This window comes from Cavia porcellus, unplaced genomic scaffold (genome assembly GCF_034190915.1).
Source record: "Cavia porcellus strain 051 isolate PalLab524CR breed Dunkin Hartley unplaced genomic scaffold, mCavPor4.1 scaffold_12, whole genome shotgun sequence".
Taxonomy (NCBI): Eukaryota; Metazoa; Chordata; class Mammalia; order Rodentia; family Caviidae; genus Cavia; species Cavia porcellus.
Genome location: NW_026947495.1, coordinates 81,682,090 through 81,702,980, shown reverse-complemented (window position 1 = coordinate 81,702,980; position 20,891 = coordinate 81,682,090). Strand labels below are relative to the sequence as shown.

The 20,891-nt window shown below is 46.8% G+C and overlaps 2 protein-coding genes across 3 annotated transcripts in view; one reads left to right on the top strand and one right to left on the bottom strand.

Moving 5' to 3' along the window:
- Positions 1-1,156, bottom strand: part of Plcl1 (phospholipase C like 1 (inactive)) — a 239,250-nt gene extending 238,094 nt beyond the window's left edge. Inside the window, exon 1 of one of the 2 annotated variants that reach the window (XM_063259511.1) lies at positions 829-1,156. In XM_063259511.1, the coding sequence (XP_063115581.1) occupies positions 829-972 (144 nt within the window). In that variant the 5' untranslated portion in view covers positions 973-1,156. Of the gene's footprint in view, positions 1-363; positions 385-828 lie in introns of those variants that run through there. The other variant, XM_063259513.1, reaches the window with a different exon arrangement.
- Positions 1,157-17,837: 16,681 nt separating this feature from the next.
- Boll (boule homolog, RNA binding protein) overlaps positions 17,838-20,891 on the top strand; it is a 43,547-nt gene continuing 40,493 nt past the window's right edge. The window contains exon 1 of the mRNA XM_063259506.1: positions 17,838-17,952. Coding sequence (XP_063115576.1) covers positions 17,944-17,952 — 9 coding nt within the window. The 5' untranslated portion in view covers positions 17,838-17,943. The remainder of the gene's footprint in view (positions 17,953-20,891) is intronic.

Genomic DNA, 20,891 nt, shown 5'->3' with positions numbered 1-20,891 from the left:
GGACTTGTAGGTTTAAAAAAGTCATTTCCCTTTTATCCAAATTCACACCTAGAATCCTACACTCCTTTTGACAGCATCGCAAAGCCACAACAGAACCAACCACTCCAAGTTAACTGCGGTTGCCACCCACTCCTTTGTTAATATAGAGACCTCCGGTTGGGTTCTAAGTTTCCAGCGTCTCTGCCTAGAGCTGGCGGTGCCGGACGCGCACCGGGCGCCGGGGGTCGGGACACGGACCAGCCCTGCGCCCCGGCCGCACCGCGTAGCCTGCCTAGCGCGGAGGGTGTCAGCCGCCGGAGTCCCTTAAACTAGACAGCCGTCCTTCCTGTCACCTGGGGGGCCGCGCTGTAACATCGATCCCACCTGCATTTATGCTAAGAAGCCAACAGCCACAGCGCGGGTCCTCAGCCCAAAGTCCCCCAAAGTCGTGACCCCAAAAGATGAAATCTCTAGCAGAGGAAAGCTGGCCCCGAGAAAAAGGCTGACAGAGCGGGCCGAGGTGCACGCGTTCCCTGCCTGAGGGGCCGCGGGGCCAGGGCGCACTCCCGGGCGAGGGGGACCCGGACCGGGCGCGGCTAGCGCTGAGCCCCCCGAGAAGTTCTGCGCCCCGGACCGCGGCCGCGCAGGGTCACCGCAAAGCAAGGGCGCTCGTCCTGCGCGGCCGCCGGGGCCCCTTCCTGCTCCGCGGCCCGGATCGCTGCGCCGCGGCGCAACTTTTCCCCCGCGGCCGGGAAAGTCATTCCTGCGCCCGCCCGCCCGAGGCCGCGAGCGGTCTGGAGCCACCGCCCCGCCGGCCCGCCGGCCCCGCCCGGCCCCGCGCTTACCCACCTTGATGATGCTGCTCCGCCGCGGGGTCGCGCGCGCCGCCTCCAGCAGGGCCTCGCCGTCCCCGGGGCCGCCCCCGAGCGCCGCCGCCCCGCGCCCGCGCTCCCGCGTGCCCTCGTCCCCGGCGGCCGCGGCCCCCTCGGCCATGGCTCGGGGCTCCGACCGCGCCGCACCCCGCACCGACTCAGCGCCCCGCCGCCGCCGCGACTTCGGGGGGCGCAGACATCCTCGCGGGGGCGCGGCCTGGCACGGGTGCGCGCGGGCGGGGCGCGCGGGACGATCCACGAGAGGCGCGCGGTGACAGCCGGGCCGGCCGCCCGGGGACCAGCCCGGCGGAGGGCGGGGGAGAGGGGAGGAGACAGGCGGCGGGAGGCGGGGGAGGGGCCGGAGGGAGGGCGGAGGGGGAGGGCGCGCGGGGGCGCGCGTGCGTCCTTGGCGCTGGGTGCGCACGCCGGGAAGTTCACATCGCACCGGCAGCCCGGAGCTGCAGCCCGCCGTGCTCTGCAGAACAAAGCGGTTTGCAGGCGAGCGGTGCTGAGCTCAGTGTCGGCGCGTTCCGGCGCTGGTGGCCGAGCGGAGCGTGGCACCGCCTGGGCTCCCTGCGGGCTGTCCGGCCGCAGAGGCACCGGGGGTTACCCGGACCATGGAGTTACGCAGTTAGCTTCAAGGTCTGCGAAAGGATTCTCCCTTCGCTCGACAAGGCGAGGGAAGATGGCAAGGGAAGGGACCTGGGGCACGGAGGCCGGGGAAAATGAAACTGCGCCGTCTAAATCCCGCTGGAGATGCCGCTAACAAAGACAGATCGGAGGGGACTGAGCTGAAGCTAGCAGGGTGGACATTCCTGTTGGACAAGCTTCGAGCTCCTTTCTTTAGATAATGTGTTTACTCAAGGGGAGCGATCTTCGGGGGTGCTTTAAGCCGCCCAAACCGACCACGGAACCCGCCAGTGCGAACGAGGCCAGACAATGGGTCGAGGGGCAGGAAACTTCAATCTATACTAAACGCTTCCTGCAGCGCTAAATTGCGTGTGGCTGATAGTTTACTAATTTAAGATTTTGCTTCTCCCTAGTCCAACCAAGAACACCGGAAAGTCTTCCGCCTTTAGAGCCAGAATTTTGTGAGAATGTCAGAGTTTCGAAATGCACTGGGGATTTAGAGATCATCGAAAGTGACCTTTTTATTTAGCCGATGAGATAAAGGCCCAGGGAGCCCTGTCCACCAGACAGTGCCGGAGCTGAGCTGGAATCGGCCACGCGGCTCCTCCCTAATCTCCTATTTTATCTGGCTTCTGTCTGGGCGGGCCCCGAGAAGGCTCCGGGTTTGACATTCACAGACTTTTGGGGAAGACAGAGACTGCCTGACTTTACCTTTTTCTTTAAGTATAAACGCAGCCCAGAAATGAATGAACTGTAAGATTAGCGGCGACCTCTGGTTTTAAAACCAACACCGCCCTCTAGTGAGATTCTGCAAAGCGCGTCTGTAACAGCAAAACTTTTCCTCCTCCACACGTAAAGGACACGGAAGGCAAATTTCAGGCTCTAACCAACCACCAGACAACAGGAAGTAAGGAAGAGGAAATAACATATATGCGTGTGTGTGCATTTATATACACGGGGTGCAGTGAATTCTCATGCATTTTGTACAGGAAATATCTGTTGTTCTAGCCTCACAAACAACTTATTTTAGGCTGGTCTTTGATACTGAACTATTACTGTATCGGACTTTTGTCTTTTACAGTTATTGACACTTTGTTTTCATTACTCTACTAAAAACCCCACTCCTGGATTTTCCTCTAAGAAATGATAATCTCGACCCCTTATTATTTTATTCTATGCTATTCACAGCATGTGCCAGGATTTACTATCCCCCAGGACTGTGGGTCATTTTGGCATCTTAGTTTTTAAATAATTAACATTTAGCATCACCTCATAACACTTAAGATCAGTAATCTTCAAACAAGGAGAAATCAGTAGGTACAGCACACAGTTCAGTGTCTAGCTGGACGTCTACCTCCTCCCTGCCTCTGCAGCCTATCTCTCATCTTTCTGTGAGGACACACACACACACACACACACTTCTCCAAATCCCTCGTGCTGTGTGTCTGTGTATACAGGTTGTTGTGCACTTCACTCTGCTTTGAGAAAACAGTTGATCTTTGATCTAGAAAGCCTTCTGTTCCTGGATCTTCTAGCATATCTGCAGAAGGCTTCCCTATCTCATATCTGTTATTTCAAAACATTTAAAGGAAAAAAAAAAAGCCCTTCCTGTGCACCTGTGCCTGGCCAGGGAAGAATCTGGCTCTGTGGCCCTGCTTCAAAGACTGAGAGAAACAACAGGCTTGGTTAAACTAGCAGTGGTGACCTCACATCTACCCCCCCCCATTAACTGTCACTGTCGTGTGCAGCTCCTGCCTCCTGTCCTCTCATGCAATCTCCCTGGCAGTCGCTGGGTCTGCAGATTGGAGCTGGGAGTGTGCAGAGGTGGAGGAGGCGGTAGATGAAGAGAGCAGAGAGCTGGTGAAGCAAATGTCACCAACTCCGAGAGGCTTTCTCCAACCAAAATTTCAAGTCTCTCCTTTAACACCCCACACACAGAATGTCGTTATTCTGCTGTCTTTTCTTACAGGACTTTATCGCCATGAATGAACTGTCCCATCTGTGGAAATGTTTATCAAATATTCTGCCACAGTGACTCCCTATCTCTGCCTCATTGAAAAGCAGGGGTAATTTTCATATGCAGAAAGACCACGTCAATGATGTCTGCTGTACATGTTCCAGATCCAGGCCTGGCACAGAGCAAGTGCTCTGTAATATTTGTAGAGAGGACCGATCTTCCAGTTAGATACAATTGTCATTCTGATAAATAAAAATGGTCTGTCACTTCCCACGCAGTAAAACTCATCCTCACACACTCTACAATTCCATTTCAGAACAGAAACCAGACGGGGTCCAGCAAGCAGCCACAAAACTACCATGGCACTCCCAAATTGGAAGTGACTAGAAATCTGGAAATAGACTAACCATGGGTAGGATCCTAGCAAGGTCTAGCGAATTGAAAGCACCCAGCCCAAATAAATGGACTGTCAATGTGGTCCTTCCAGTTTAAGAAATCACCCAGAATTGTAGGCTAAAGAAAACTCCAGTGAGCTGGGCTTGGTGGCACACTCCTGTAATCCCAGCACTTGGGACGCTGAGGCAGGAGGATCATCACAAGTTTGAGGACAGCCCAGGCTACAAAGTAAGGTCAAGGCCAGCCTGAACTTCACAGCAAGACCTTGTCTCAAAAACACACACACACACAAAGAGAGAGAGAGAAAGAAAGGGGAAAGAGCAATGCAGCTCCAGGAAGAACAGGAAGACTTTCCAAATCCTATCACAGCAGGAAGAAGGGTCACGTCCAGTCCTCTGGGAAGTATTCTGACCTCACCCCCTCCATTTTGCAGGTAAAGAAAAGAAAGATCATAAGTTTCAAGTAGCCTGGTCAAAGTTAGAGCCAACTAAGAGGGGACAGAACCCTCTGAGCCCTGGCGGGTAACTTTAAAGCCTGTCACGTGAAATTCACAGCAGCCCATGCCCAGCACAACTGTCCTGGAGATGGGAAGTCACCTGCATCAGGCTCAGACCCTCACATCCGCCACCAGGACCTCTGCTCTTAGTGCCAGTTGAGTCCGCTGCAGCATGACCTGACGTGCCCGGGGGCCCCACATTCATCGCTTAGTCCTCAGCCTGACGCTGCTAGGAGCTGTGCAGCCTCCCAATTAGCCACTGAGGGGCTGTGCCCTCTGGGAACTGCAGGACTCTGGCCCCTCACTGTTCGCCACTGTCACTTACTGCCCCTCCACTTACTGCCACCTCCACTTACTGCCACCACAGCCCTGACCCGCCGAACCAGGCAGACAGAGGCCAAACAGCCAAAGCTGGCAGCCACGGTGAACCTTTTGTCTTCCCAAGCTGATTTGTCTCAGGTATTTTCTTTTCACAGCAGTAGGAAGCCAAACAACGCAGTACCAATGTCTTCAGTGTGGACTGCGTAAATGATGTGTTAGTGCATGGGGAAACACAGTCACACTCTCCTCCACCTCCATGTGGGGAAGATCTTTTGATATCAGGGCCATTTCTTCTGAGAGTTCAAGGACTGTGACCAAAGATAAATACAGCATTCTCAGTTGTGTCACATATATTTTTTACTGAGTAATAACCCTATCTAATACACGTTATAACTATTCAACTTGGTATTTCAAAGGTACAGAATTTGTGGCTGGGAATTTAGCTCAGCGGCATAAGCATCTGCCTTGCAAGTACGTGGTCGTGAGTTTGATCTCCGGTACCAATAAAAAAAAAAAAGACACAGAATTTGTAGGGTAATTTGTAGTGTAATAGTAGAGTGTATACTTTCAAAGTCAATAAAAGTTAAGCAAAACTTAAACATGCTCTGTTAGAATTCAGAGCTTTTTCTTGAAAACAAAACCCTTATTTCTCTCATTAGAAATCAAGTACGTCAAGTATCTGACTTGACAACTGGGATCTTTCCAGGTATAAAGCTCTGATAGAAAGCTTTTCCAGTCCACCATGTATCTGACTTGATGCTCTCAGATACACAATGGTCCCCTACTCCCACAAGCACATGTCACAAACCCTCCCACATCTGTTTCATCTGTATGCTTGGGGGTCTCCTCCAACCAGTGACAAGGACACGACGTTATTCACACCTTTCAGCACTCTGGGACTTGCAAGCAATACAGTCATTTCTGTTACAAAAATACCCCTTTCTTTATTCACCTGTCTTGGAACTCTTACCAGCATACTTTTCTGCAAAGCACACACCTCTGAAATTTTGGAAGAAGGAAACAGTGTAATCCTTAAATAAACATGAAATCGTAATGCATGTTTTTTTATTTAAAGAGAAAACGAAACAGTAAAAGGGTACAAGTAATACAGAATTTCAAAAAAAATAAACAGTAAGAAATTACTAGTTAATAAATTACATATCGTCGTCTTAGGAATAGTTGATCAAGTTACAAAATTAAGCATACAAAGTAGACATTCAAACAATGAAACTGCTAACAGTTGTGTTCAATGATCCAACAAAAACTTAGTAATATGGTCATCTTACACACCTAAACACACTTGCAGTTGTGTTCTTTAGAGCACTTTCTTTTCCTCTCTTTTTTACAATAACAATTACACATTTTGGGTTTTGTTACTCCCACAGTTCTTATTACTTTTTTTGGAAGAGAATAAAACCAAATGTGACAAAACAAAGCAGAGTCGGTCGAAACAAAGGATAGACATAGTACCTGATGTAAAAACAGAATACAAGGTAATCAACAATGATTACCATAATGCCCCTTGCTACCTTAAAAACAATTGCCTATATCATCAGGTATAATAAAATTGAACGTAACACTACAGAACAAAGCATGTTTTAAATGCAAATATAAAACAAGAATGAAGTGTGGTTTCTTTTGCGAGCCCTTTTCTGCTCCACATTTTCAGGCACATAGCGTCTTTTGTAACCACAGTGGAAGTTCATCTGCTTCACAAAATGAGGAACTGTAAAAACAAGTCTTTCTGTAAGAGAAAGTCCCCTCTGAAGTCAAATGCCTGGGGAAAGCTGGATGGCCAGCTGCCGCCCTGTCACTCACCCTGCTAAGAATCCTGCAGTTCCCACCCTGACTGGGTCATCTAGGTTACCATGGATACAGCCGGCTCTCCCCTTAGCCCTGCGGTGAGGACAGCTGTTGAACCACACTTGGGACTTTTGTCATTCTCTGTTCTCTATAAATTGTACACGGTGAAACGGTTTAGGTAGTTTTTGAAAGGTTAAAAAGAAGCACATTACAGGAAACATCTGAAACATCAAGTAGCAGCAAGAGACAGAAATTTCACCTGTGAAATGGGCTAAGAACCAGCAAGCATTGTGCGATACTACATTTAATAAAAGCAGCATGGCTTTCCTTCACGTTTGCCCCTACCCAAAATAAGACTTTAAAAACTAACCAATAGCTGCAAGTAAAACTTACTTGCAAGATTCTTTGAAGAGTGCATACTTAAAGTCTGGGCAAAATACATAACACTATTAGATTCTTATTTCTAAAGGAAGGAATTGATTTTCTGGGTTTTGATGGTCACTATATTATCTCAACACCTTAAAGTGACTTCTAGATTTTAGAAAAAAAATATGAATGCAATAGAATTCACTTCAATTTTTCATAAACAAATAAATGGTTTTAGTTTCTAAAAATGCAAAAAAGATGGTCTTTGATCTGTGATTGAAAGTTATGTCTCTTATCCCAACACCATCAATGAGAAAAATAGCATTATTTATCAAAAATAGCACACACATTATATTATTGCTCTTCTGAATTCTCTGACACACCAATCATGAACACTCGCTAGTGTGATCCCATGGGAACCTGTAATAACACTCTACCACAAACGAGATGTTCACACTAGAGCAGGGGGTCACCCCTGACCCACCTTGGCACCCTGGATTCACACATCTGCTTCCCGCTGGCAACAGGCTTGGCCATGTGACCTGCTGTGAACAATGAACTCATAAAGAGGCAGCAAAAACTTAGTCGTGATTTCATTTTTTCTGGCATGAGATGCATCACTCATCAGATGAGCGCTGAATCCCAAGTGGAGTGGCTCAGAACACAGCTGAAGGCAGTCCACAGTGGCTAGGACAGGAGCAAGAGAGAGACCTGTCTTCTAAGTCCCTTGGGGGCTTAGCAAGTCCGGGCCTCTCCTGAGTGACACAGGCCGGTGCTGGTGCTGGATACACACTCAGCATTCCTGACAGCCAGGTCAGTCCCACAGCCACATAGGGGCGCACTGCAACTCAGAGATAAAGAGGAATGGACCTGGCGCCCACTAGAACAGTAATAAATAAAAACTTTTAAACATCCAGTAACACTGCAGGAAGTTATTTCCTTTTCTGTGACTTATTTTTCTCATTTATTTCTTTGCTGCAAGCTACATTAAGCCCCTGAGAGCACCTTTCTTACTGCGCAGAGAAATCAGTGTCAGTGAGACCCTACGCACGGCCCGCACAGATCTTTCCTCTTCCACCCGACTCAGCTCTGCCACCCTTTGCATGGTGACTCAAGTTAGCATTCAGACATGCAGGGTTTGTCGTATTTTTATTCACAAAAAAGAGGATGTTAATTTTATACATACTCTTTCACATCTTGATTTTCTCACTCAAAAGCAGCTAGCAAAATCCTGCTGACTCATCCGCAATTTTTCTACCAATTTGTTCTTTTAAATACAGGCACAATATTGCATGGAGTAGATGCAATAGATTCCTTCAGGAAGTTCCTACTTCGCATATTCATTTCCAGCATTTCAACAGTGCTAACAAGGCTGTAGGAATCATTTATGTACATTGTTAGGAATCAGTGGTCTTATTTATCCTCAGGAGTAAGAGCTGTGCAGTCCCACGGTACATGTATTTTTAACATTAATAGATAAGCTAGCTTTCCCAGAGAGCTAGGACACTCCACATTTCATCTTAATGGGCACTGCAGCTCTTGTTGCCTTCTGCCAATCTTCTCGTTTTTTCGGTTTATTGGTGCGTATGTACAGTACACAGTGCTCCCGTTCCTTGGGTGGAGTTCGTACATGTGTGTAGCACATCTTAATTCCTTTTTTACCCCCTTTTTCCTCCCTCTTTTCCTCTCCCTCCTCTTCCCACTTGAGAAATACAGTGGAGAAATATCAAAACACATTTATATTGATTCACATGGACTAAGAAGCACATGGAGTTCCATCCACGCACAGCATCCTTGTGGGTTCTGCTGGTACCCTCACCTGGTTACCTGGTGCAGGCCAAAAGGGATGTTCTGCAGGATGCTAGATCAGCAGATCACGGGAAGCTGGCAGCTCCAACTCACTGTAAGACCACCGAAATGAACTCAAACTTATATCCCATAGTTTAAAATAACCCAAAATTGGGGCTGGGGATTTAGCTCAATGGCATAAGTGCCTGCCTTGCAAGCAGGCGGTCGTGAGTTTGATCCCTGGTACCGACAAAAAACGAAAAAAAAAAAAATGGGTGAATGGCTTAAACATCGCTGGAAAGCAGCGTGAGTCAAAGATAACAGTAATGAGTGTTTAGGCAGTAGCAGAGCTGGCCCTCCTCCTGCTCACACTCTCCTCAGCGCACAGTGACAGCGATGATGGTGCCGACCGCAATCGGCCCCTGAGGTGACGTCCTGTAGGTGTGCATGCATTCTAGATGAATACTGTTTCCTTCAGACAGTGGCAAATAATGTTATACACCATTACTGCTAGCAAGATATTTTAAAGTAATGTTTCATGTTCTTAGGACTCTCTCTTTTGTTTTTTGTTTCGTTTCTTTGAGATAGGGGTCCCTGTGCAGTTCAGGCTGGCCTTAAAGTCACCCTGGTGACCTTTCTACCTCGGCCTCCTGACTGCTGGGATTTCAGGTGTGCACCACTATGGCTGGCTTTAAAACTCTTTGGTTCAGGTTTTCTGACATGTACAGATACTGGTAGACAGAAGCATGTATGTAACAGACAAATATAAAGTATGTATATCCTCAAAATCCAGAAAGACGGTGTGAGCAAACAGTGGAAACTGCCACGGAACAGCCAGGTCTCCAGGGTCTGCCCACATGTTACCAGGCAGGCAGAGGAGGCTGTGCGGTGCTCACGCCCGGGTGACGGGCACAGCGAGGAGCAGCTCAGTGGGGAAGAACGCGCAGGGGAAGGCTGGCTGGTTAAACAGGAGCACAGTAAACACCGAGCACAGAACCGGACCGCGCCGGGACCGGCAGCAGGGCCACCAGCCGCCGGGGGTGGGCGCAGACTCAGCTTTCACAGTGCCCAGTCGTGCCCACCATGCCGCTCTCTGAGGGCGGGCCAGCTAAAGGCAAGCCGGAGGCTCAACTGCACACCCAGTAAGTTACTAAACAACCCAGACACGGGCAAAATAAGCCAAATCAAAAATATGAATCAATAATTAAAAATTACCAGCCGAGTTAATAAATCCACCCAGCCAAAGAAAAGTAACTGAGTACCACAGGAAGTCTCGAGAAGTCGAGGTTTCTGTGATATGTCTGTACTGCAAGCAAAGGCAGCACCTTGGCGAATCAAATTTTACTATTTTTTCGAAATTTATTTTTATATGATTTGACTCTATGTACATATTGGGTATTCATTTTTCTTCCTTTCTTTGTCGTACTAAAAACTGAGCCCACGGCCTTTGCACTGAGCTATATTTCAGCTCTTGTTCTTGTTTTAGACAGGATGTTGCTACGTCACTCAGCTGCCCTGGCTGCCCCTGAACCTGCAGCCCTCCTTCCTCAGCCTCCCGTTGAACTGGAATTATAGACACATCTCACCATGCTTGACTTTATTTGACTTTATTATTTTGATTTTATACTCTTAAAAACACTTAACATGAGACCAATCCGACAGGAAATTTTTTAAGTCTTCAATACAGTATTGTTGGCAATAGGTAAGTTTGTGCCATTCTTATGGGGAAATAGATTTCAGGAAGAAAAAAAAAGAATTAGTGCCCACTGGCTGATGTACACACACTCTCTCATTTGCTCCTATTGCAGCCCTGGGAGAGAGCGACTAGCATCCCCAGGGGCTGGGGAACACGGGCTACACTGCTCCCTCACACACAGGGCAGACAGAGAACCCAGGCTGCCTGACGCTCACCTGCTCAGCCCAGCCTCGCCAAGATTACCGACAGGCGATTGCCAGGAATGGCTCTGAATTTTAGGCTCTTCTAAAATTCTAGTGTTTCAAGGAGAGTCGATCTCACGAATGTTGATATATAATATAAACCAAAAATAAACACAAATAAAATGTAAAAGTCCTAATTCTCCCTATTAAAAGCAAAGGAAGAGCCAGTGTGGTGGTACCTACGCATAATCCCAACACTTGCACTCGGGAGGATGAAGCAGAAGGACCATGAGCTTGTGGCCAGCGTGCGTCCAGAGTGAGTTCCAGGCTAGCTTTACCTACAAAAAGGAAGGAAAAAGAAAGAAACAAAGAATGCAAGAAAGAGAGAAAGACATGCTTCTCCTCACATGCTCGTACTTCCACTATTTCTCAGTGTTTTCCCAAGTTATATATCTCTTAATACCATATCGAGAGCTAATCAGCTTCTTGCTGGTCTCACAACTCTGAATGCTCTCTGAAGAACCTGGGAGCCCACATCAAAGAATACAGCTACCCCGTGTCCTTGCTTCAGTGGCCGGGCCAGAGCCTAACTGTGGCGGGCACTTTGCAAACACCTTCCTCTGGACATAGCCTATCACCTAAGGCATTGGCTTTCTCTTTCCTGTCAAAGCACACAATCAAAGCAACTCCATTTGGGGTTTAAATGGCCTGGCCATCTACTCACTATCCATCCCCACACCCCACTAATATCCTGAGCTCCAAGATGGTGACTTTGTATTTTTTTCCCCAAACACAGCCAGTTCTAAGATAAGAACTAAGGACTTGTCATTGGAAACCCCACCCCACCCCTAACTTACTCAGCAATCACCAACCCTCCCTCCCCTCACTCGAGTTACTCAACAGCGATAAATTGTAAGGCTTCAGATTTAGCCAGTGACTTTAAAGATCAGCTGCTTCTGAGCTACAGATAAAAGGGGTAACATCCTGTGGCCGCATGCCTGCCGCCCGTGCTTGCAGAAGCAAAATATCTAAGTGCTTTATTATCTACACTAACATTTTGTGTCTCGGAGCTGATTCCCAACAGGCAGGTGGCCACTCCATCCCTGGCAAAGTCAGGATGCGTTGTGTGCAATGCAGTGGACACCAGCTGCTTGCCTATATCGGGGATGAGCGCTCCGTTTTTTGCAATCTCTAGCAGTTTCCCTGTGATCCACATCCATTCTAGGGCAAATCTTACTCAGTTATAAATCCTTTTCCTGTCTCTACTACCTCTGTGATTTTCTGGGTTGGGAGAACATTTTGGTTTTTAATCAAACTTCTCCAACAAATGCCAATATAGGTAACCAACAGAGGACAAGCTCATGGAAATGTGTTTTCAAGCCTTCAGTCATCAAATATGATGTGCCATCTGGGCTTCAGTGTCATAGTCTTAGGTAACCAGGTCCATATCATCAGTATTCAAATCCTGTAATCTCCAAGGTACTCTTTCTAAAGAAAAAAAAAAGTCTGAATCATTCCTGGAGTGATTCCATTTCGATTACATTTTTCCTTGAACCAAAAGCAAGCCGTAGTAATCTGCTTAACCCACTGTGGAGGAACAGTCATTGGATGGTTAGGAACTCACTTCTGCATATCTTTGAGGATGCTGCCCAGACCCTTCCTTCAGTACTGAGCCAGATGCTGGGTGCTGGCTGCTCTCAGCTAAGTCCCCTTCCAGAAACTTCCATCAGGGAACAGCACCATCCAGTCCAAGGTCCTCTTCCCGAAGAGCAGCCGGAACCCAGGGACTGCAGATGGTGACCGAAGGGCATGGCGGGAAAGTTAGGAAAGGCAGAACTGCCGGCCCCAGAAGCCAAGCCGGAAGGACCACGTTAGGACTAAGGCCCTTGCTGCAGGCACATCACAGGTCCACTGTCACCAGTCCTGTGTCCCTCATTGCTCTCAGGTGCTGCTCCTGAGCTCGCCTTCAAAGACAAAACAAAATGCCCCTGCAGGAAACCCTATCTGTCTCCTAAGGAGCCTAACATGTGGCATCACAATGACAAAAAAATTCTGAATGCCAAGCAGTTCCTGCCGTCTGAGAGTGTGTAAGTACTAACCGGATTTCCCGAAACCGTTTAGTGGAGCAGGAGTTCTGTGTAGGCAGGCCTGCCATAGCCCGCACAGTGCTGCTGTCGAATAAAAGAACAGCGTCCCTGTGGAAGGACACGGCTCCAGGGCCACGTCATTCTGTGAGTAGAACAGCAAAGACGGATGTCAGCCTCCTGGCTCCTTTGACCAAACACCCTCGTGCATTTCTAATCTGCATGAGGGCAGGTGATGGTCTGGCTCCCGCACAGAAGTCCAGAGTGTATCAGCCGCCCACTACTCAAGAACAATGGAGTTGCTGGAATAGAGTGGCCAAATGTTTATACACAAGCATTACAAATGCTGGGAACAGAAAGACCCTGGGGATGGAACACATTACCAAGATGCCCAAGGGTACGAGAAATATGAACTAAAAAGTATCATGATGTCTCCAAAAACACTTCGTGTATCATGACCAGGAAAGGGGTTAAAAACAGCCACAAAAGTAGGGGTCAAGAAATGAGAACATTTAGGACAAAGATGTAGGCTGAGCACACAGCACAGGACTGCGCCGTAGACAATCAGCACATTCTGGGTCACTCTCTCTCTTGTTATAGGTCTTATATTTTATTTGGAGCAGTTTTATGCGCTCTTATGGAAATATCTGATCATTGATATTGCAAAAACTTCTACAGGTAAGATATTTCCAAACATAAAGGTCTTCTCCTAAAAATCAAAAACATTGATGAAAGAAAATTAGATGACCATAGCAATATGTGTGCACCCATGTTTATAACAGCACAATCTGTAATAGCTAAATCTTGGAAACACTCAAGATGCCCATCAACTAAGGAATGGATAAAAAGATGTGGTATTTTTATACAATGGAGTGTTACTCAGCTATAAAAAAGGATAGACTGAAGGTTTTTTAGGTAAATGAATGCAACTTGAGACCATGCTCATAAGTGAAACAAATCAGATTCACATGTGTAAATATCATATTGTCCCCTAACATAAAAAAATGAAAGTAAATAAGATCTAAAATGTAGAATAGATATGGTGAAAGAGAAGGGGAAAGAAACTGCTTGAAAGGAAAGAAAAGCTAGGATGGGGAAAGGAAAAAAGAAGGAAAAAGATTATGTGTGTATATATATATTCATATACAAGATAGATAACTATATTACTAATCTCTTAGTTCATCAAAAAGAAGTTTGTGTTTTCATTGTTCTATTGTTTGATCATTCTTTCATGCCTGTATCTTGTAATCTGAACAACTACTTTGAAGACAACAATATGCACTATATTAACCAGTGTTAATTTCCTATTTTTTGAATCTATATCATCATTTTTATTATTTTTAAAAAAGAAAATTAGACAATAGAAATGAATGGAATGATATCCTGTGTTTATGATTTAGAATAAATACTGTTAAAATATCCATACTGCCCAAAACAATCTACATGTTCAAATGTAACATTTATCAAAATACCAAAGAAATTTTATACAGAAACAGAAAAAAATCCTGAAATTCATATGGGACATACCAAAAACCAAATAGCCAAAACAATCTTGGGCAAAAAGCACAAACCTGGAGTTACCTTTCTCTGGTTTAAAAACAGATTAAAACTCTGCAGTCAAAATAGCATGGTATTGGCATAAAAGCAGACACATGGACCAATGGAATAGAACACAAAGTCCAAAGGTAAATGTGCACAGTCTAACTCAGCTGATTTTTCAACAAAGGTGCAAAGAATAGTCTTTTCGGTAAATGGCTTCAGGAAAAGAGAAGAATGAAAGTGATCTTTATTGGAAACCATACGCCAAAATCAACTCAAAATGGATTAAGGCCTGAAACTATAAATCTACTTGAAGAAAACAGAAGGGGAACTGGGTATGATGGTATCTGTGCATGTAATCCCAGCCACTCGGGAGGCTGAGGCAAGAGGATCATTGCAAGTTTAAGACGAGCCTGGACCACATAGTGAGCTCAAGGCCAGCCTGAACTACATGGTTAGACGTGTCTCAAAAAGACAAAAAAAAAAAAAATTCACATTCTACTCCACAAATATGTAAAATTATTGTCAGTAAAAAAGCTGAGCAAAAGAGCTCATGGACTAACCAGTGGACCCCACTTTTTAATCTCTCTCTGTGAACAGCATCTCCAGTTTCTGAAAGCCAGGCTTCTGACTGGTCCAGACGCTTCCCTCTCCATCACTGCCCATGCTCCGCAGCCCCAGCCGTCTCCTCAAGCCCTTCCCAACGTTTTCTGCTCATCCTGCCACCTTTCTGGCAGGAACAGAAGCCATTTTATTTGAGCTGTTTTCTTCTAATTCAATGGTTTCCAGTTTCTGTCCCTCAAAACCTCTTCTCTAATCCGAGAATATATTCCTAAACTTAGTTTTGATTATGCAATGTCCTGCTTCAGTGATCTTCAGTGACTCCTAATTTGCAAAGGCTTCCGGAATAAATTCTAACTCGTGTGGCCATGGTGTGAATAACACTGGAGGCGTGGCACAGGGGCAATGGGGTCAAATAGAATTTTTTTTCCTTTTTGCTGGGGGCCTTGGGCATGCTAGGCAAGTGCTCTACCATGAAGTTACTTCCCAGCCATATATCTAAGTTTTGAAAACTACATCCAAAGTAGCAATGTGTCAAGAGTCACTTTTACCTCTTTAAGGGTATCATGGATCTTCTGCTTGTACTGCATTTAGTATAAGCATATTTAGGTATAAAAACTCTTCGGTCCTTCAATGCAAGAGAAAGACAAAAGGAGAAAAAATAGAGAAAGAAAGAAAAGAGGCCTTTCTTGCCAGTACAGGAGGGCTGCCAAAGAGACACAAGTACCCTCTGCGGGAGACAAAGAAAACTGTGTGCTTTTATTTGGTTTTGAGATGGGGTGGAGCGCATGGGAAAAACCCAACAGATTCTATTTTGTGTAATCTGTTCTTACACTCTGTATTTAAACCACTTAGGGCTCAGGTTGTAGACCAGTGGCATAAGCGCCCGCCTAGCAAGCATCAGGTCATGAGTTCAATCCCCAATACCAAATAGATAAATTAATAAATTAAATGCCTTAAAAGCAAAAGTTTAATACTCATCTTTGTGTCTCCCATACTCCATTCCATGACAATTGTACATAACAAGAACTCTATAAATGTTTATTAATTTGGGTTGAGTTGTACTGTTTTATGTGATGTATCCAAGTACTGACATAAAAAACTTTTTTTGATGTAAGAATTCTATCTCCTTGGCACCTGCCATAGGCCTTGGACTACAGTTGCCATCCATGGAATTGTGTTAATTTGTGTCAGACTCAATAATGAGTGAATAATGATTTTTAATTAAGACTGTGGAGATGCATGTGTCCTCAATTTTATTGCAGCACAACTCGCAACAGCAAAGTCACATAATTAGCATGTTTATGAATGGGGAAAGAAAATGTGGTACATATACACAATGGAGTATACTTGGTCATTAAAAATGAATGGAATGATGTCACCTGCTGGAAAATGGGTAGAACTGGAGGTTATCCCATCAAGTGAAGCAAGCCAGACTCAAGGGCCGCATGTTTTCTCTCACATGTGGAAGGCAGTGAGGGAAAACAAAGATAACTCGAAAGTAAAGAATAGAAGAGGAGCTAGTAGAAAAAAGTGTTTCCAGGACGGGAAGGACGGGAAGAGAGGACAGGATAACAAATGGTAGACACAATTAAAGTTTGTTACATATCGGTTTGAAAATGTCACCCATTATTGTGTATAATTAGTATGCTAATTAAAAGTAAATATTTTTAGTTGGTTTTTTGGGCAAAAGACAGTAACAATATGTACTCAAACCCATCATTACTGTTGGGGAAAAAATGTTCAAAGATTGCTTTTCTTGCTTGTGTTTTTGCAAGGCTGAGCGTGGAGCCCTGGGCTTTGGCCTGCTAAGCATGTGCTTTACCACTGAGCCATTTCCTCACTCCAAGGAGGTCAGTTTTCATGGCATTGAACAGTAAAATTACTGTGCTCTAGAATACAAGTTTTAAGTTGAATGGGTTTCTATTGTATTTCCACACAAACTGAAACTTAATGAGTTGAAAATGTTTATCAACTTAAAAATGCTTCAGCTAAAATAAAAATGATTTCTATTTTTGGCAAAGGATATGAGTAATCTTTGAATGGATTAAAATTACTGTGGTCACTCTGCTTAATTTTTAACCCACTTTGAAAGTAAAATCATACAGTGCCAAACTATAATAAACGGTTACAAAATTGCCACGAAATACAACTTTTAACAGGTGCTGACTCTTTAAAAATAGGGGCCTATTAAGGTCAAGGACTTGGGTTAGATATACCCAAGGGTTAAATGTCCTAGCGCTTCAGATCTTAACCAAATTCTCTCCAAACTTCTGCATTCATGATTGTGACATAATAGAATTTATCTGAGGGCTGCTAAGATAATGAAATGATCATAAAGCGCTGTGCCTCGAAGGGATAGCAACTGGAGCAACAACCATCTTAACATACAAAGGGTGATCAACATAGGTGGTGAAATACTTCAATTTAAGAAAATTTACTACAGGAAAAGAAACCTTGCCAAGAATGATGGGATGTGTTCAAAACGTTAGGAACTCTTTTCGGTATAAGGTAGATTATGGTAGATTCCAAGAAGGTCAGTTTTCATGGTATTGAACAGTAAAATTACTGTGCTCTAGAATACGAGTTTTAAGTTGAATAGGTTTCTGTTTTATTTCCACACAAACTAAAACTTAAGAAAATGAGTCTTTTACAGTAGCAAACATTTTAAAGTTAAATATTCACTATTTGTTGCTCATCCCTCGTGGCTCAAACGTGCACAACAACCTCTGTCAAATAAAAACATCATCCTCATCCGCCTTCCTTGCCAGGTATGGTGAGACTCCTGGCTCCTCCCCCAAGTCAAGCCTACCCCCAAAGGCGACCGTTTTCCAGGGCTCAAGCGGCCACGTGGGCAGCACGCCCAGAGCCTCACAAAAGGGCACCACAGAGCTGCTGCCGGGAGCCCCAGGGCCAAGGGACCAGGGTGCCGCCGCAGCGAGGAGAGGCTCTGGAGAAGGCTGGAGGCAATGGCTTTCGCTGCCGCAAACCATTTTCAAATTTCAACCTGCTCACTTCTGGCTGGCACCTCGCGTGTCCTCCGTGGTCGACCACACTGTCACACACCATGAAAAAGCGCGATTTGCAGGGCTGCCGGGCATCAAAGACACCATCTCAGAGGTGTGAACCCCGAGCCCCGCCCTTCAGGCCCCCGCCCACCGCTGGCCCCGCCCCCACACGGGGTCCACGCCGTCGCCGGCAGGGGGTGCGTCCCTTGACGTCCGCGTGGCGTCTGGGTGACGGCGCAGCGTGACCCCGCCTTCCGGGAGGGAGATGGAGGCGGTGAGTCTGCTGGGACCCCGCGCCCCCCGGGGAAGGAGGGGCGAGACAGGGAGGACGAGGCCGGCTGGGGCAGGACCAGACGGTTTAGGGGACCTGTGGGGACACTTTAGGCGTCGTCAGCAAGGCCCAGCTGGCGGGGCGGCTCAGGGGCGTCGCACGAAGTGTTTTCCCGCCGAAACTGGCCTGGTTTCCCCAGCGCTGGTTCCCGCCGGCCAGGAGGGGCCCCGGCCAGCAGTCCCGGCCAGGAGGAGCGACGGGCAGTTGGAGCAGCCGGTCCGCAGCTGGCACAGCTGGCGCCTGAGAGACCCCCCGGGACGCCAGGGGTGGGTGCGGTCGGCCCTGAAGGCTGGTGGGGCAGAAGGCCGGGCCCCCAGTGTGAGGCGCGCAGCCAATCAGCGCGCGCCACGTGAGCGCCCCTGTCCACGGGCGGGAAGCGGGGCCCCTCAGGCGCCAGGCCCTCGGTCACGTGTCGCGGCGCCGGACTCCGCACTTGGCCGGCAGCCAATCGGCCCACGCTGACGGCGCACGTGGCCGCGGCACACGAGGCCGGCGGCGGTCGCAGCCGTTGAGGTTCCCGCCCCCGCTGAGGCGGGCTCGCCCGGCACCATTTCCCGTTGGCTGGCCTTTTTTTCCCTCCCGCACGGTGGCGGGGAGGGGGCGACAGCTCGCGTCCCTGGCCCGACGCTCGACGGCCTGCGAGGGCCCGAGGAGGTGGGCGGCGGCGCCCGCGGTGGCGACGGTTATCCCGCCCTCGCCGGCCGGCGCTTGTGCCCTGGCGCCCCGGAAGTGGTCTCGGCCCTGGGGGCGGGGGCGCCACTGCTGGCCCGAAGGCTGGGGGTCCACGGTGACAAGACAGACTCACGCCTCCGTCCCGGCGTGCGGACGGGGTGTGAGAGGAGCGGGCGTGGGGCTGGGGCAGGGGCAGGAGAGGGGGGCTCGGGAGCCTGGTCGCCCTCGGGAACCCTGCCCCTGACCGAAGACGAAGACGGGCGCCCTTTGTTTTCTGTGGCAACAAGTGTGAAAACGAAGGAGCGCATGGGACGCAGTGTGTGCAGGGGGGCAGACCGTGAGCTCTGCGTCAACAAACCGACCGGACCGAGGCGCTCCCGGGGCCCCTCCTCGGGAAGTCAGGACCCAGGGATCGTGGGATGCGCTGGTTTTTGTAATTTAGAAGAGGAGCCTGTGCACTCCTTGTGAGAGGCAGATGCGCCCCCGCCCCAGCCCTCGGGGAGATTCCAGAAGGCCCCGCACTCCCGCTGGCACACTTGCTTCTCAGCGTCTTGCGCAGATTGTTAGGGATTATGGTTGCATTTATTGGAAGAAATTAATAACTCTATTACCAAAATCGAAAGTTAATTTCCATGTATATATTTCTCAGTTAGTTGGAATTATGAACTTCATTGTTTTTATTTTTATTTTGTACCAGGAATTGAACTCTCGACCTGGTGCTTGCCAGGCAGGTGCTTTGCTTTTCATGGTTGTAAAACTGTGTCAGGAGTCTGTATAGTGTTCCCCGGAGGAAAGTAATTAGTAAATATTTTAATAGGTTTCTTTGCAAAATTCTGTTTTCAAGGCTTTTTTTTAGTTTTACCTTAGAAGTCTGTTAGCCTGCCATTGTAAAAAGCCTTATACTTTTATAGGTACTTATGAAATGTGTAGGAGATCCTCTGATGTACAGCTGTGAATGTGTGGATAGGTACTGAGCTCAATTCTCTGTATAAAGATTTGTCTACAAGCTATAGGTATGTACTCCAGTTTTGTAGCGCATAAGTGCATTTAAAAATTTGACTTTCTGAAAAGGGTAAACTTGATTATTAATTTGTCAATGACTGTTAGCCAAAGGGTACCAGGAAGACACCTGTGGCTTAATAAAGTTGGGTTGTGTGGAACGAGGAAGACGATACACCATGTGGCCTCTCAGAAATGTTAAAAAGATCTTTCTGTAGGATGTAAGTAATTTTTAATGTTTGAGGAAAAACAGGCTTTATTCTGGAATACACATTGTCAGGAAATGAGAATATTTGTATGATTGTGTGGATGTTCTCAAAGATCAAAGCTAAAGTTGTGATTGCTAAAGAAGGATCAATCACACATTTTCCAGAAAGATGTTTGGTCATTCTTAGGTTTGGGCAACATTTTTGTTTTTGTCAGTTTGCACACCAGGTGATGGAGTGATCTTGGGTTTGTTTGGTTTTTTTGGTTTTGTTTTTTTGGTTTTATTATTGGTACCAGGGATCAAACTCACAACTGCGCACTTGCAAGGCAAGCGCTTATGCCGCTGAGCTAAATCTCAAGCCTCGGTTTTATTTTGAGATAGGACCTTGCTGTGCAGGCCAGGCTAGCGTCCCAACTCACAGTGATCTCCTGCCTCAGCCTCCAGAGTGCTAGGTTACAGGAATGTGCCACGATGTCTGGCTATGTTGTTATCTTGATCCTTTAATCATGGAGTGAGCTATCTGATGGTTTTAACAAGACAACACCATAGCCTAGCTGTGATCAAAGGCCAACTGCTGATAACACCCAGGTGGACCTAGTTGATTGTGCCAGCTTTCAGTTTCTGTTCTGTATGAGCTTAATATTTTTCCTTAACAACTACATATATTTAACTGGAAATATATTTAAGTTAACTGGAAATAATAACTGGAAATATATTTAAGTTATACATTTAATAGCTTAAGAATGTTCCTGTGGTAGTCTGTGGTTTATTTTTTGTTGCCCCCAAAAGCTACTGGCTGTAATTATAATCCTCTTACTAGTAGACTAAAAGTCAAGTTTGTAATACTAAAGTTTGCCTAAATGACCCATCTTTTAGTAAAATACACATTTACAGCCTCTATTAAAAGTCATATAGGGCTAGGGATTTAGCTCAGTAGCGTAAGCGCCTGCCTGGCAAGCATAAGGTCATGAGTTCAAGCCCTGGCACCGAAAAAAAAAAAACA